Raw genomic sequence first — 16,616 nt, 5'->3', positions numbered from 1 at the left:
GGCCCTGCCTCCTACATCGCTGCCGATGATGGGCCCAGCCACCTCCTCCGAAGCTATCGAGGAGGCGGGGTCCGGCTATCGAGGAGGCGGGGTCCAGCTATCGAGGAGGCAGGGTCCGGCGATTGAGGAGGCGGGGTCCAGTGACGGAGGAGTCGATCGTGGAGGAGAAGGAGACGGAAAGAGGATCAGGGCTGACAGGTAAGAGGGCTTGACCGCCCGCCTGAGACCCTGCAGAGCCCACCATAGAGAGTCTATGGTGGGCTCTGCAGGGTCACCCTCAAGTGGGCTGTTTGGGTTATCAGGTGGGCGTAACTAGAAATCACAGGGCCCCATACAAAATTTTGCTATGGGGCCCTGTGATTTCTAGTTACACCCCTGACTGTATCATGTACACCACGTTAGCAGATGTGCATGAATATGACCCCTTAATGGTGTACGCTTTGTTATTGTGACTCGCTGTATTTCTGTCTACATATATACATATATATGTATAAATCTAGAAGTTTGTAAACTTACTTATTGAAGATGCCAATAGCTCAGCAGTGGCGATCCTACGGCATGTGTGCCACAGCAGGCACGCAGGGTGCTCTCTGCTGGTACGCGAGCCCAGGTCCGGATTAATAGCTCCCACTCCAGTCCAGCCCAACTGTCCCAATGTTCTATCGAAAAGGCCAACTTGGCGAGATCTCCAGCTCGTTACGTCACGACCGGGGACTTGCCAGTAGGAGATTTAGACGAGATGGTGCTAGTGCGCATGCGCTAGCCATGGCAGTGTCAGAATCCTCGTCGAGTTGTCCAAATTCCCGTCAGTGGACCTGCGCGGCTTCGCAATCCTCATCAAGAGCAGTATTAAGTTCTCCAACTGGTGTTAATGTGCCTGCGCGTCCACCTGATTGCATAACATGGCATCTGTTAGCAGAATGTGGTCTCTGATTGGCTGACTTTGCTTTGCAAGGACAAGAATTGTGAAGCCGTACAGGCGCACTGATGGGAATTTGAGAACTCGACGAGGATTCTGAAACTGCCACGGCCGGTGCACTCACCCTAGCAACATCTCCTACTAGCAAGTCCCCGGTCGTGGCGTAATGAGTTGGAGATCTCCACAAGTTGGCCTTTTCGATAGAACACCGGGATGGTTGGGCTGGCCTGGAGTGGGAGTTGTTAATCCAGACCTGGGCTCGCATGCTAGCAGAGAGGACCCTGCATGCCAGCTGTGGCACACATGCCATAGGTTTTCAGTTTGAGCACTCGGGTTCACCATCACTGCCATAGGATGTACTTCCCCAAAGCACAATGCAACAGTATCACTGCTTGCTGGAAGCAATGCATGATGGGATATGTAGTCTTCAGCAATCAAGATTGCATCACATCAATCAGCAGGGAAAGAGGGTGTACTTCCTCAATGCACAATGTAACAGTATCATTGTTTGCTGGAAGCAATGCATGATGGGATATGTAGTCTTCAGCAATCAATATTGCATCACATCAAGCAGCAGACAAAGAGACGCAAAGCACACTGGAAATCCAGGAAATTGATGAAAGTGATCGGCAGACGGAAGGCAGCACTCACTACATAGTTACATAGTATTTGAGGTTGAATAAAGACATTAGTCCATCGAGTCCAACCTATTAGGATCTCACTCTAGGAGTACCTGTACCCCTGTATATTACGGTCCCTTAAGAAATCGTCCAAAAGTTTCTTGAACAATTCCACATTATTTGCTGAAATCACCGCCTGTGAAGAACCCCCTTCGCCCCTTGTGCTGGAATTTTTTTCCACCAATTTTAGGTGGTGGCCTCTAGTTTTTGTAATGGAGTTAATTTTAAAGGGAGGGAGGGAACGGCAATATCTGGTTGTTGTATCACTAGTTCACTGTGATAGGGATGAGTGAAATGATTTTGGCTACATTTATTTTTATGTCATTAAAATTCACTTCAATTTAGGTGAAATGTTGTCAGTTTCTATTATCAAACAACAAATTATGTAAAAGACCTCCAATCTACTTTATTTTCTTCTATTTACAGGGTGTGAATTACTTTTTGGTATATTTATGCTAGTTTCACATATTTGAATTTATGTTCTTTGTTGGTTTTTTTACTTTTTTTGGATTTGATTGTGATTTGGTAACTGTTAATTTAAATTCAAATTTTGTTTTTCTTGCACTGTTTATTCTTTGTTTTGAACAAACCGGAAATAATGGGGCTTATGAGGGTTGCTGTTGGGCAACTGGAAGGACCTTCTGTAAGCTTCAGGAGCCATTTAAAGATCATTGTTCTATTTATGGAAGACAATATTTTTCTGTTCCAATAAATGCCAATAAATATCCAAAGATATAATGACACCTGACACCTACATCCATTTATATTATTGTTTAAAGTAATTAACTTATTCAAAAACAGAGGACACTAATGGTTTGGTAGGTGCCTGGTGTTGCACTACAGCTTGGAAGTGAGTTGTTCGTCATCAGCACACCTATGCTTGTCCAAAGCAATTTTAATGAACACATACGGTATGAGTGAGGTTTTGGAGCCACAATTGTAATTCCTTCCTCAGGCATGAGTTCTCATCACAAACATTTTGACCTGCTGATAACGAACTACACACTTTCAGACTGATAATGACAATGCCAACCATCATCATAGTTATTTCCGAACTCTCTATCTCTCTGATCACTTTGATGTAAGGTGTGCACCTAAAATTTCTCAACTCATGTTTGCACTCCAGCTTTGGATGCGCATGCTCTTCCATGTTCCTAGTGAAGAACATGTGGGTTCTAAGCTGGAATGACTTCCCTAAAAACCATCAGAAATTACCTCAATTTTGCTTTCCCCATTGACTGCGATGCATTTCAGCAAAATGGCAACATTTGGTTGAAATCCTCCAATTGTGCCCAAAATAATGGAGAAATTTAAAAACCTCAATTTCACTTAACCTTACACTGGAGCCTGCCTAAAACTTTGCAGGGGTTGTTGACACCACAACTGCAGGTCACATGATTAATGAATGTGGTACTGTAAGCAAAGTATTGATTTAATAGCCCTCACAAAGCATGCTGGGAACAGTGCGAAGGATTAATAGAGAGATAAAAGAACTACACAAAAAGTTTTACACTTTGAATCATTGACTTCCTTGAAATTGTCCAGATCCCACTCTAGTCTAAGCTTGAGCAGATGAATCAACTCATATTAAGTAATTAATACCTTCCCATATTACCAAACTACCTAAGACTCTGATATCTTACAGCTTTCACCTCTGCATTCCAAGTATCAATTTTCCTGATTGTATTTGTAATTGAAGAGTTACAAGTTTTGTTGAAATAGTTAGTGAGCGCTAGAGCAAAGGCCTTGATTGAATCAATAAAGATGGCTGTATAACATTGATTATAATCTCCAGCTATAAAAATCTAATTACTTACCTCAGGAATGATCAGTGGGTATGAAATGAAGAGGTTAGCTCAGGTCAATAATTATTTTAAATAAACTTATGTCTCCATTTTTCAAACCCGGAACATCCAGCAGACTTCTAGAGGGCTGTATTTTACTAGTCCAAATGGACGTATTAATGTGTCATCAAAAGGTTTAATAGTAATTGGGTCAGCAATTTTAAGAAGTCTAGTCTTCAGGTTGTCGGCACGACCATTTATATCCCAAATAAATCAATACCAGGTTAATGCTTGCTAAATCAGGGAAGACTTGTTCAACGTTATCCAGAGTCTCTTCATTTTACCCATTAATATTATATCTCATGCTAATTAAAGGTACACTTCAGTCAGAGATGAACACTTTTCATTTAAATAGGCTCCAGGGATGCAGCTTACCTGCACAGCCCCTCTAATTTACATCCCCTTACCTCCTGCACTAGACTACCAGATTCATCTGGTTTCTGCCTGAAAGGTGCCAACCACCCAACCGACCAACCAAACACTCACCTTCTTCTTTAATGAATAGCTGGTGTTCCCCAGCAGGTGGCCAGACCAGGTAGAGTCCAAAAATGCTTTAGACTGACACATAGCCGTGTACTTAATGTAACCTTTTTAAAAAATACTTTTGATACAATCTTAGCTTATACTCTATCCAAAGCCCAAACTTTCTATTTTTGTTTTAGATAGAGTAGGGGAGAATTAGAGATTCTTATTGTAGTATTCATCTTCACCCTGTATTTTTTTCTAGGTGAGGGAAAATCTCACTTTTTTTTAAAAATAGTTTTTTGGTATTGGATAGAACGGTGAAGGGTTGGAACATAGGTAAAGCCTAACTCTGGGAAGTAATACAATAATTCACACCCCCCTTCCCCCCAGCTGATAAAGAAAAGAATGCTCCTTTGCTCCTTTTTCTAGGGAAAGACCAGAAAGTGAGTAATATATACTTAAATCTCAAAGGGACCCACAGTGTTCTCCCAGCCGGTTCTGTTTTTGACAACTGGTTCCTTGAAGTCTCAGATTAGTCATGCCTCTACCCCTCTCACCAACATTGTCACATACAAGACAGGACCAGGGCCACCACAGGTCCTACATTGTACATGAAGATGTAGGAGCAGATGCCAACATAAACTAGATGATATTGTAGTGTGGGGAAGGTTTTTCTACTCTTGTGGCAGGGCTTTCCATAAGATTTTGGAATGTCTGTGGGAATTTGAGCCTATCCAGCCAAAAGAGCATTTAAGGTCATGTACTGATTTGGAATGAGAAGAAAGGCTCACAATTGGCATTTATTTTTTCCCAAAGGTGTTCAGTACAGTTGAGGTCAGGGTTCTGTGCCACTTGGGTTCCATAGCAAACTCATCAATGCATGTCTAAAAAAGCTGGATTTGTGCACAGTCTTACTTGAACAGAGAAGGATCTTCCGCAAACTGTTTCCATCAGGCTGGAAGTGCACAACCGTCTAAATGTCCTTGTAAGATACAAGATTAACAATACCCTTCACTGGAAACATCTAAACTCAACATTTGGATGGGTTTCCCTCATACTTTTGCCCATAGAGTTTAGATCTGAAAACAAAATGAGCAGGCTTTATGCAATCTAATTCCACAACATCTCACTGATGATATCTGTGGAACATTTTCCACCCTCCACGGTTAAAAACAGAAAATTTAAATTTAGTTATTAGAACTGTGTTTCCTTCAAACACCATCTTGTAATGCAAAATCATTTTTTTAAAATATTTCCATGCACATGATTGACCACTCAGAGTGCACATTGCTCTTTTAGTAAATCTTTAACCCTTTTGTATTGAATTATGTTGTAAATGTTTGATAGACCATGACTGATAGAGGTCAAAATCTGTGCAAACAGTTTCTGATAAGTGAAACACACATCTCCAGTTACAGTGATATAATTTAGCAATCTCTGAAATATACTTTTTATATTTTGGGTGCATGATCCCTTTAAATACTCACAGGTAAAATACAGTATAGTGGTGATATCAATACCGTACGATAAAACAAGAACAAAAGAGTGTCACCTCTATGTCAGTGCTGGAAATGTAAAGGAAATGCATATGTTTAAATGAACTTTGCATTAACTGCACATTGATTGTGTGATTAACTGTGATTCATAACAGGCAATTAGGATTCAAAGACATAATAAATCTTGATTATGTACATCATTCATAGCCAAGCATGAAGAGTGCGCCGGGCACCATATTTCATCCGATTACCGGCACTGCCACACTCGCAGCAGGGCGAGGAAAACTTTTAGGACACAAAAATGATTGAGAAGTCAGAACTATTTAAAAAAATATCTATCTATCTATCTATCTATCTATCTATCTATCTATCTATCTATCTATCTATCTATCTTATAATAAGTAACTGCAGCTGCAGATTTAGTTATACACACTGAAACTGTTGCATCTATTGTGCACATACATACAGGTTTTAATTGACATCTATATTGAAAACATGCCTTTTCCACATGCAGGATAGTTTTATTAATCTACTAATATATTATTTATCTACATTATATTTAACTTGGGCATTTCAAATTTAAACTGAGCATATGATGAAATAAACAGCATAGTTTAGTAATAAGACTATGTTCAAGAGAGGAAGGTCCTACAGCCACACCCATAAAGCAATATGTGGACAAAGGAGACAGTTCCGATGCCAAAAGGCTAAGGGCTGGAAGTCATGGAGGGCTTTTAGGCAATGATAGGACCTTCACAGACACTTAAAATTGTATAAAAATATCATATTTTATTAAAGACATTAAAAATAACAAAAACAAAAAAACACACAGTAAATGCATATTGGTGCTCAGCCTAAACTTGGTAAGCATAAACCTTGTATACTCATATACAGAGATGATGACCAGTCATGATCAGTGAGTCCTTAGTTGGAATTAATGGACGGTTACTGTTGTAGAAAATCCGATACGTGTTTCGCCACAGCCGTGGCTTCATCAGGAGGAACACATGATGTGGGTGATTGTAACCATATATGAATATAGCAGCAGCTATTCTCCCATTGGAGTGAGCAAAACAGGACTGCAGAGGCTTGAATAGTCATGACCTTGATTCCTCCTAGGGGACCGTAGGAGAAAACCGAGCAACGAGGAGAAGACTGCAATGGCGATATTGCCTGTTGATTCAAATAGCATAGCATATGTGTTGAGGCTTTCCAAGATGAGCAGCAAACGTGACATTTTGTTTTGTATTGTTAATGTCTTTAATAAAATATGATATTTTGCACAATTTTAAGTGTCTGTGAAGGTCCTATAATTGCCTAAAAACCCTCCATGACTTCCAGCCCTTAGCCTTTTGGCTTCAGAACTGCCTATTTTGTCCAAAACAAACAGCATAATTGGAGGTTTATTTTAGGGAAAGCCACGTGTCAAAAACACTGATATTGGCATCTGCTGTTATGTGCAAATTTTGACACTTCCTGTGAATGCTTGGTTTGACTCCACCCCTTCCTACATCTCAAGCATCCCCAGTGGTTCTTTTAGGTAGTGGGCATCTTCATTAACCAGGTGGATGTTTGAGATGGTGGAAGACTGAAGGTCTTCGACTGTCCAAGAAGCAATCAGAGAGCAGCACTGGAGAAAGGAGGGGTGAGTACTGCCTTTTTTTTCCTAAAGTGGGAAGATATTTGGGCATTGTTCACCTACAAATTTATTACACATAAATGGTATTTCTATGATAAACATTACCTGTGAAATACGTGTTTGCAGGCAGGGTGGATGCTGGGAATTTGTAGTAGCCATGGCCCGGAAAGTGAGTGCCCTTGACATAGTCCATGTTACTGTCTATTGTCAGTGATGGCTCTATTCTCTCCAGCTGGTAGAATGGTGAAGGCCCATTAAGCTTTACAGGTGCAGACCAAGCAATCCTCATGGAAGTGCTATTGATCCCCTCCACCAGTGGTGTGTGTAATTTTTCTGGTGCTGAAAGAAATTAAAGTTAATTGTCATTAAAACCTGTACAAGAGGTACAAGAGGTGTACAAGAGGTGGTTGTAGGTTCAACAATTACTTGTGCCTTAACAGGTGTAGGGTAAGAATATGATGGTCCCACAGCAACAAACAAGGGATACAAACACTACTACTACTAAATAAAAATAGTAACACAATACCACATTGTTATAGTAATCACTATATAGTAGATTATAGAAACATAAAGTTAAGGGGACGTGCAAAGCACAAAAATGTTAAAGTATATGTAAACCCAATCACTAAAATCTCTCATATGTGGTTGAACTCGATGGACTTGTCTTTTCTAAGTGAATAGACGAACAGTGTTCGGCTCACTTCATTTCTGATCGGTCATTCACTCGGCTGCCCTCGGCAGCATAGTGAATAGACCCCTATGTGTTAACAAGCTTGTTTTTTTTTGTATTCTTCAGCTTTAGGAGTGAAAACAAAACCCACGCTAATTGTTTATTATACATAGGAATTTAGCAAACTAAATGTCATCCACTAAGCGTTCACATTAATAATAATAATAAAAACCTTAATAATAACAATACTATCATATTAATAGGCCATTTTTTTATATACCAAGCCAGCAATATTTACATCATCAATCTCTACTATGGAGAAGGCACACATGGCACATATGATACTTCTGTTACTGTGGACTGAGAAAGAGAAAATTAATGTATAGTGTAGTGGAGGAGATGCGTGGAATTTCTTCTTAGAAAATAGATGAAATATTTATTTTTTGATGTCATTTAAGACATTGCAATGCTAAAGTGCATTGAGGCTTATTGCAAAACAAATCTTTTTTGTAATGTTACAGATAGAGTCCTTTAATTGATTAGCAATTCACTTCAGGCCTATATTACACTGTAAAAATGGCAGAGAATAAAACATACCCATCTGATGGATAAGCTACACATAAAAAAGGTAAACAAGATGCAAAAAACAAAAATACAGATTAAATCTCAAACCGCTGTATAACCACTGCACAATAATGATGAATCAGAGTTGGCTTGCCATCACTGCAGACTGTAGGGCAGTATAATATACTGTATATATACCATACTTGATTTTGTGAAATTAAGGATTCCTTCACTGAAATGTTACTTACATCGGCTATTAATTGTTCCATGTGGATTTCTCAGGCAAAGTTTGCATGGAAATTACACAACACATGGCTTTGTTCTCTAACAAAGCCATGTGATCACCATATCAGGGATCCCAACCTGAAAGAAGCAATTTCAGGGAGGTGCTCTTCTCATTTCAGGGAGGTGCTTCTTTGCTATCTGCAGGTTTTTTTGTTTTTTTTTAGTATTCTGACAGCTGAATACAATTTTAAAAAACCAGCATAGGAATGCTGGCTATTGCACCCGCCCTCTACTGCTGTCAATCACTAGAAGAGGACCTGATGGAGAACTTCAGGTCCCCCTCTGCTGATTGACAGCAGCAGTGGGCGGGTTCAATAGCTAGTTTTCTACTGGCTATTGCAAAGTGAAATAGCCAATAGGAATCTAGCTATGCATTCCTATGCTATTTTGGTTTTTTTTCTGACTGATGGCGGCCAGCGGCTCCGATGTCAGAAGAAGAAAAAAAAAAAACAGAGCAGGGAAAGGTTTACTCTGCTCAATTGAGCAGAGTAAACCTTTCCGGGAGCCGCTATCTAATAGCGGGAGACTCCCGGAGCGTCCGCCGGGAGAGCTGGGATGTCTGCCATATCAATGCTAATATGGGAACCAATAGCTTTGTTGTTAATCCAAGCAAACCCTAATGCTAACCCGTGCCCTATCTTTAACCCTAATGCTAACCTTAAAATTGACCTCCAGCCTACCTTTCAGTCTAGCACAGTTTTACAGGCCCCTCTCTTGTAATGAAATTGCTTACTCTGATTTCACTGCACTCTGCAAGCTTTCTCGGTGTGCATTAGAAGCTGAGGCAAGTCAGATAGAGCCGGCCTCACTTTCTGGATGAATGGCATATAGCATCATCTGGTTCTTTCTTTCCCAGGCTGACTGTCCTAGCCTGCACATTTCATGCATTGGATCCTAATTCTTTTACTCATGGAGTCTCTACATCATATTTTTGTTGTGGAATTGGTGCTAGTGGAAACTGCTTTTCAACAGGATTGTCATATCCACTTCATTTTTTATTTATTTGTCGCTGCAAAAGCCAGGAAGAGATGCCACCTTTTTTTTAGGTATACTTTTGCTTGTCAGGCCCGTTTTAAATCAGATGTACCCCACAAATGTATTCCTTTGAGAAAAAAAAATGCACAGTCTGGATTTCAATTCATCTATATTTATGTTAGATTTTTTTTTTTTTTAAAGAAAAAGACACCAGCTATACTATCAGGCATGTTATTAAATTAATTTGTGTCATTCAAACTGAACATGACATAAGTCGCGACTTCCTTCATGTGCCGGTCAGGTGAACTGTCAGTGCTGTAATTTGATTATCTTTAGGTTTACGACAATTTAATAACATTCCACGGTCTGAAATGCAAGCAAAACGAGTTGATCAGAATGCAAACTAATTCTGTTATGTATTATTTATTCCTTATATTGAAAGAGTTTTTGATATTTCTTTGTCATGCCTTCAGTGACAACACACCCAGATCACATCTAAATGGTCTGTGTATAGAGGGGAAGAGTCCTTATTAACCAAACCTGGAGCTCTTCTAAGGACTCCGCAATTAACTGCTGAAATGCATCATAACAGTACCTTCCGTGACAGCGAGATATTGATTTTTTTATCATTTTAAAGTCTTCGCACAGCACAAATAAATGTACTACAGTTACAGTTAATGCACTGTGTACATTAAACAGCAGCTCCATTCAATGTATTATTTTCTGATAAATAGGCATACTTGAGGTGGACTTAAAGGGAATCTGGATACCTACATGGGAGCTGTTGTTGATTACTTGGTTGTCTATTCCATCTCTGATGCACTGCTTAGTAAGTCAATTACCTGAAGCAAGCAGGGCCATCCCCATAATGAGGAAGCCTGAGGTGGGAAGTAGTTGTATGTATTGGGGGGGTGGAGCTAGGGTTGCCACCTTTTCTTCAAGTGAAACCCAGACAATCTAGCGCCACGCACAGCAATTTTTTGGAGAGTATAGAGGAGAGAGCGTGGAGAGGCAGCCAGGAGAGGGAGTAAGGAGACCAGATTTAGAGGACTAGGAATCCCAGCAATACATTATACAGCAATACAAAATAAATTAAGCTACATACTCTGTGTTCTTCTGGGGTGGCACCCTGATGTCTCCATGGTGGCTTGTGCGGGCTCTCACCACGGCTGTGCGGGCTCTCAGGTGGGCTTGTATGCCTCTTAGGTGGGCTGTGCAGGCTCTCAGGTGGGCTATGCGGGCTCTCAGGTGGGCTATGCGGGCTCTCATGTGGGCTATGCGGACTCTCAGGTGGGCTATGCACGCTCTCAGGTGAGCTATGCGGGCTCTCAGGAGTGCTGTGTGGGCTGTGCGGTGTCTCACCAGGGGTCTAGAGGTGGGCAGGGTGCTGTCAGGATGACAGAGGAGATTTGCGAGCCGGCGCCTGTTTACAGGTGCCCACGGGTCAAAGGAATATGCGGCTTCAGGCAGATGCAGCTGTTTGAGGTCCCGCGCTTGCTGGGGACCTCGGCAGCCGCATCTGTCAAAAAATGTAAAGTGCTGGTATCGAGACTTAGTATCTTGTGTCAGGGTGTCAGCTGGCCTGGAACCCGGACACAGGACTCAAAAACCGGACTGTCCAGGTGAATTCCGGACAGGTGGCAACCCTAGGTGGAGAGGCAGAGGGGCAGCCACAGTGTCCAAGGTTGCTAAAAACTCTTAGCTTTTACATGTAATTTTGAATATTGTGAAATCCACAGCTTTCATTAGAATAATATCTGGTGATCCTGCCATGAAGGCAATTTTTACTGTTGTAGGAGGACAACACTCTGTTCCTCATGAATGAAGACTAAGAAAGAGTGCCAGTTAATCATCTAAAAAAAACACAACCTTTCTTAGCTTCACAAATGGCAACAAGAACATATGCTCAGCCAATACGTTTTAGAAGTCGGGTATCCTCCTTCATCAAGACAAGCAATTAACAATTGGACACTGATGGACTCTGAACTTACAGTCCCTGCAGACAATCTTATTGCTCATATAGGAGTGGAGATCTTTGGTGTGAACAAATCTTTACCAGCCATTCAGCATTTTTACAAGTAAAACCTTGCTTATTTCCATCTAAGGATATAGTGCTTGGTGTATAGTGGGGTTAAAAATAAGTTAGACAGCAGTCACTTTAGTCCTTTTACTATTTATTGCTGAACTCAGGTCTATGAAAGAGAGTTTAGGGGTGCAGGATACCCAAAATTAGCACAAAAATAGAATAGGTATTCTGGCAGTATTATGCCCTTTTAAAGCAGTGTCTTGTTAATTGCTGGCCCTGTGAAAGCAGCCAGGCAGGCTTATGACCCTGTAAGAGCAGTCACAGTCTTTCCTGAGTTACAGTGGATCTCTCTAATAAAGCTGGCCCCTGACCCATTTGGAGCAGTCAAAGAAATCTTGATTAATGGGTGATGAATCCTTCTTACAATATCCAGTCCATTGACTGTAATAGACTTAATTTTAGTGGTCATTTACTAAGGTTGCTGATTGCACTGTCTGCCATGCAGCCTCTACAGCAGGAGCTGCTAACCTTTTAATCATCACCTACCTCCCCCCTTCATAGACTGCCTGTTAGGTACTATATAATTTCAAAAGATATTCAAAAGCTTGGTTTTACTTTACATATAAATAAGTAGAAACATAAATTCTGAAAAAATATCCTTAGTATTTTGTATTATTTATTCCTATAAAAATGGAAAATCCAAAGACACGAGCCAGTTTCAACTAGATAATTTAGTTGTAGATGTGCAATAAAAACATGGCATGGAAGTTCAGTTACTGACTATGTTAAGCTGCCCATTCACCTTGCGATCATCGGATGACACTTTTCGTCCGATGATAGAACCGTAGTACGATTTTCGTACGGCGGCCACATCCTGCCCCGATTATCGCAAGGTTGAATCAGCAGTTATTAGAAGAAAGCACCTGGACGGATTGCGGTAACCAACCACAAATAATTTCGTCCGCGCATGTGCAGTGTAAATGGTACAAATTTTGACGTACGGAAGTGCCACCAACCTTGCGAAAAAATCATACGATCGACCGAATGTTTCTAACCTGCTGGGTAGTTAAAAGTCGAACGATTGTACAGTATTTGCGGTTGTACACTGCCCATCAACCTTACGAATATCGGATGAAAAACGTGATCATATACGAAAATTGGCAAATAATCGTAAGGTGTATGGGCAGCTTTACTTGCATGTTAATTGACACATCAAGTCTTCATCAACTCATATTTCACATCAAATTTCCTCTTTGATTGCAGGTTCAATAATGCAGAGATTAAACGATTATTAGATTCTAAACCACCATTTTTTTAAATTATCCAGAGATCCAGTCCCACACCCCCATCATTTATTTCTCATACCTCAAAAGGGTGTGGATATCCTTATGTGAGAACCCCTGCTCTAGCGGGAGAATTTGGGACTCGAAGATTCTAAGAAATTGTGCTTGAATTCCATTGTGAAAAAAAGGAATTGATAGGAAAATATATCAAAAATGTGTTCAGGCTTATATAATAACAATCATTTCGGAAGAATATTTATTGAAAATACACAATATTTTCCCTTCAGAAATTTCAAGTTTGTGCTAAACCTTTGCTCATCTTGAATGTTTTGTAGTATATTTTACACATAGCATGTTTACCTGTGTAACAAGCCCACGTACAAATATTCTGTACTTCTGCTGTCTCTATGTGATGTTATTAGCTTAGCTAAAAATCCTTTCGCTTTCTACAAGGAGGAAGCGTGCTTCTACAAATGAAGAGATATTTATGTCTGTCTCTACAATCCAAAAGGTGTCACTGTAACACCTCCGTCTATGTAATCCTTAAAGAGATTTTATCTGGCAAAATATGAATGCATTTTGTACTGCTTTGTTGTTCATTTTTCTTCTATTTTTCCTGGCAGAGTTTATCTATTTAAAAAAAAAAAACATTTTGTAAGTATTACACAATATTATTCAACATTAAAAAAAATGAAATTAGGGTAAAATGTTTAAAGCAGCAGGACTTAAAATTGTATGTGCAAATAGATCCTTGTTTAAAATTAAAAAAGTACAATATTGGGGAAATAGCAATTAATTTGTATGTCATAAAAAATGCATATAAAAGTGCAGCGTTAAATACATTTTATAGTAAAGTGCATATAAAAGTTTGGAGGATTTTAATGATCTTGTTAAATATATTGAGTGTGTAAGGCTCTAATTAGCAAAAGCAATTTAAGCAAAGAAGGAGTGGACTGTTGGAGATGCTAAAAAAGAAACTGTGCTCAAAATAAATCACACGGCTGTTTTAAAGATGAGCACAAATGAATCATGAAAATGTTTAGGGAATGCCTAAGAAAACATTCTTGCAGCTGTAAGAAACAGGATTCCTCTCCCTCTGGCAAGCAGTCATGACCACATGTCTACTGCCAAGACATTGGTCAAGTGGGAAATCTGGGGGAGTGATCATCAGACTGAAACTAACTGTGATCCTCCCTACTAAAGAGACCATGTGCCCAATGCCTTATCATTAGTCATGTGACTGGTAACTGTAGCTACAAGTATTTTTTTTAGCAGTTTCATTGTAAAGCATAGTTTTGATTCTGAGTCAATTTAACCACTTGCTGACCAGCGTGTTAAACCCCCTTCCTGTCCAGGCCATTTTTCAGTATTCAGCGCTGTGGTACTTTGACTGACATTTATTCCGTCTTGCAACGCTGTACTGAAATTAATTTTATACCATTTTTTGGGCACAGATAGAGCTTTATTTTGGTGGTATTTAATCGCCACTGGGGGTTTTATTTTGCGATAGTAAGGAAAAAGTACAGAAAAAAAAAACAGTTTCCCCTATATTAAATTATAAAACATTTATTACCCATTTTTTTGGTATAATATAAAAGACGGGGTCACGTCGGGTAAAAAGACACCAAACATCTAAAGCCTTAAAATTGCGCGCACTCGCGAAACCTCAAAAAACTACTATGGCCCAAAATTGGCCATAGGCGACGCTTTAAAAGCTTTTACCGCTCATCAGTTTAGTGCTATCAGTGAAAGAGGTCACTGAAATTATTGCTCACACTCTGACGTTCGCAGCGATATGTTAAGGGTAATTTCACTTTTTCAAAGTAATTTGGGAAAATGGAATTACTCGCTCCAATCTGGCCTCCTCTCCCCCCGCTATACTTACCTTTCGGCGAACGCTCCTTCCCTTCTGCTGGTACGGGTGTGCTATCTGTATCCTGTACTGCCATGTAGCACAGCCCTGCGCCATGGATTTGTAATTTTACTTGCAAATGGCAAGCACTCATTGGTCAGCGCGGTCATCTAACTTAATTGCCCAATGAGAAGCACCTCTCACTGTGCTGACCAATGAGAAGCGCTTCTTGCTAAGAGTGCTAGCCAAATTCATAAAGCCATAATGCAGGACTGAACTACACAGCAGTACATATAGTACACTAGACATGTGCACTGCCAAAAAATTTGTTTCGTTTCGTTTCGTTTTAAATTCGGATTTGTGTTATTTCGTTTTTTGGGATTCGGGTGTGAAAGTCAATTCGGATTCGGAATTCGGATTCGGACGAAATTCGGTAGCGTTAGTTCGAACGTTCGTTTCGTTTTCTGTTCTTATTCGTTTCTTATTCATTTTGTTCGTTCGTTTGCAGCAAAGTGACATTTGAAGGGGGAAAAATATTTTTCTCCTTCTCTAATGTCACTTTGCTCCAACGAACGTAACGAATAAGAAACGAATAAGAAACGAATAAGAACAGAAAACGAAACGAACGTTCGAACTAACGCTACCGAATTTCGGAAATGGAAATTCGGATTCGTTTGCATTCGTTATGTCTGTAATTCGGAATTCGGATACATCCGAATGTCCGAATTTCCGAAAATTCGTCCGAATTTCGATTCGGAACGAAACGAATCGCACATGTCTATAGTACACCCATACCGGCGGAGGGGAAGAAGCATTCACCAAACAGTAAGTATGGTGGAGTGGTACAGATTGGAGCAGGTAATTCCATTTTCCCAAATTCACATGGGAAAGAGAATGTACCCTTTAACTAGTAAAGTTCTATTTTTAACCCTATTTTCTATTCTATATCTTCACACACTTTCTAAAAATCACAGTACTGTAATTTTTAATAATCTGGCAATTTGCAAAATCATTTGCCTTTTTTTCATATGGATTGTTACAGTTCAGGCATATCCTCAAATTTGAAAAGAAGCCCCATGATGCTTTTCTACAATAACTGTGATTGTAGGCAAACCAAAGCAAAGAGAGAGAGGTCAGAGGAGTGTTAATGTCAGGGATACCGCCACAGGTGACCCCTGCCTGCGCAGGTACCCACACAGGCAGACCAAACACGTGTGACCACACAGGACAAGGCAGAATGTATGATATACCGTTTTAACATGCCAACCAGAATAATACAACAGAAACAAGTCTTAGCAACCAACTACATTTAAACAACACCACATGCAAGAAGAAACCGGCAAGCACACCCGGGGAGCAAAGCAAAACACCAGGTGAACTAAGGGACGAAAGGTCAGGGTACAAGGAGCCAACAGGACTCAGGAACATAAACAGGTCACGGTTCTGGACAACAAGCAGGGAACATACACAGGATATGTGACTCGGAAACAGCAGCAGGTTACAGGACAGGGGACTCAGGCTTAACAGGAAACAGGAAACAATACTGAGCCACAGACCTTACTGCAGGGAGGGCTTAAGTAACCTCCCAGGGAGCACCAGGTGGTGGATGATTGGTGGCAGCTGGGAGACACCTGCAGGCGAGCACTGGAGTTGCAGTTTCCAGCACCACCCAGTGGAGGTCTGGTACCTAGCAGTTGCTGGCTGCCTGGAGGCCCCCGCAGGTGAGTACGGAAACTGCAGGGCTTAGCTTCAGCGCCACCTGGAGGCGCTCTGGATCCTAACAGTTAAGGTCCAAAGAAAAAACTGTTAGAGGAAAATCTGTGATTTGCTGAAAACACATTAATACCCCCAACTGGAAATTGCACATTTTGCCCTCCCAAAATAGGATAAGTAGGAGATTTATTGGAGATTTAGATAG

General features: G+C 40.5%; 1 protein-coding gene across 1 annotated transcript in view; it reads right to left on the bottom strand.

Moving 5' to 3' along the window:
- Nucleotides 1-16,616, bottom strand: part of USH2A (usherin) — a 534,204-nt gene that overhangs the window by 361,048 nt on the left and 156,540 nt on the right. The window contains exon 22 of the mRNA XM_018556052.1: nucleotides 7,149-7,382. Within this exon, the coding sequence (XP_018411554.1) occupies nucleotides 7,149-7,382 (234 nt within the window). The remainder of the gene's footprint in view (nucleotides 1-7,148; nucleotides 7,383-16,616) is intronic.

This window comes from Nanorana parkeri, unplaced genomic scaffold (genome assembly GCF_000935625.1).
Source record: "Nanorana parkeri isolate BGI_ZX_2015 unplaced genomic scaffold, ASM93562v1 scaffold1, whole genome shotgun sequence".
NCBI classification, from domain to species: domain Eukaryota; kingdom Metazoa; phylum Chordata; class Amphibia; order Anura; family Dicroglossidae; genus Nanorana; species Nanorana parkeri.
The sequence above is the reverse complement of the archived record's forward strand: the minus strand, read 5'-3'. Positions and strand labels throughout refer to the sequence as shown.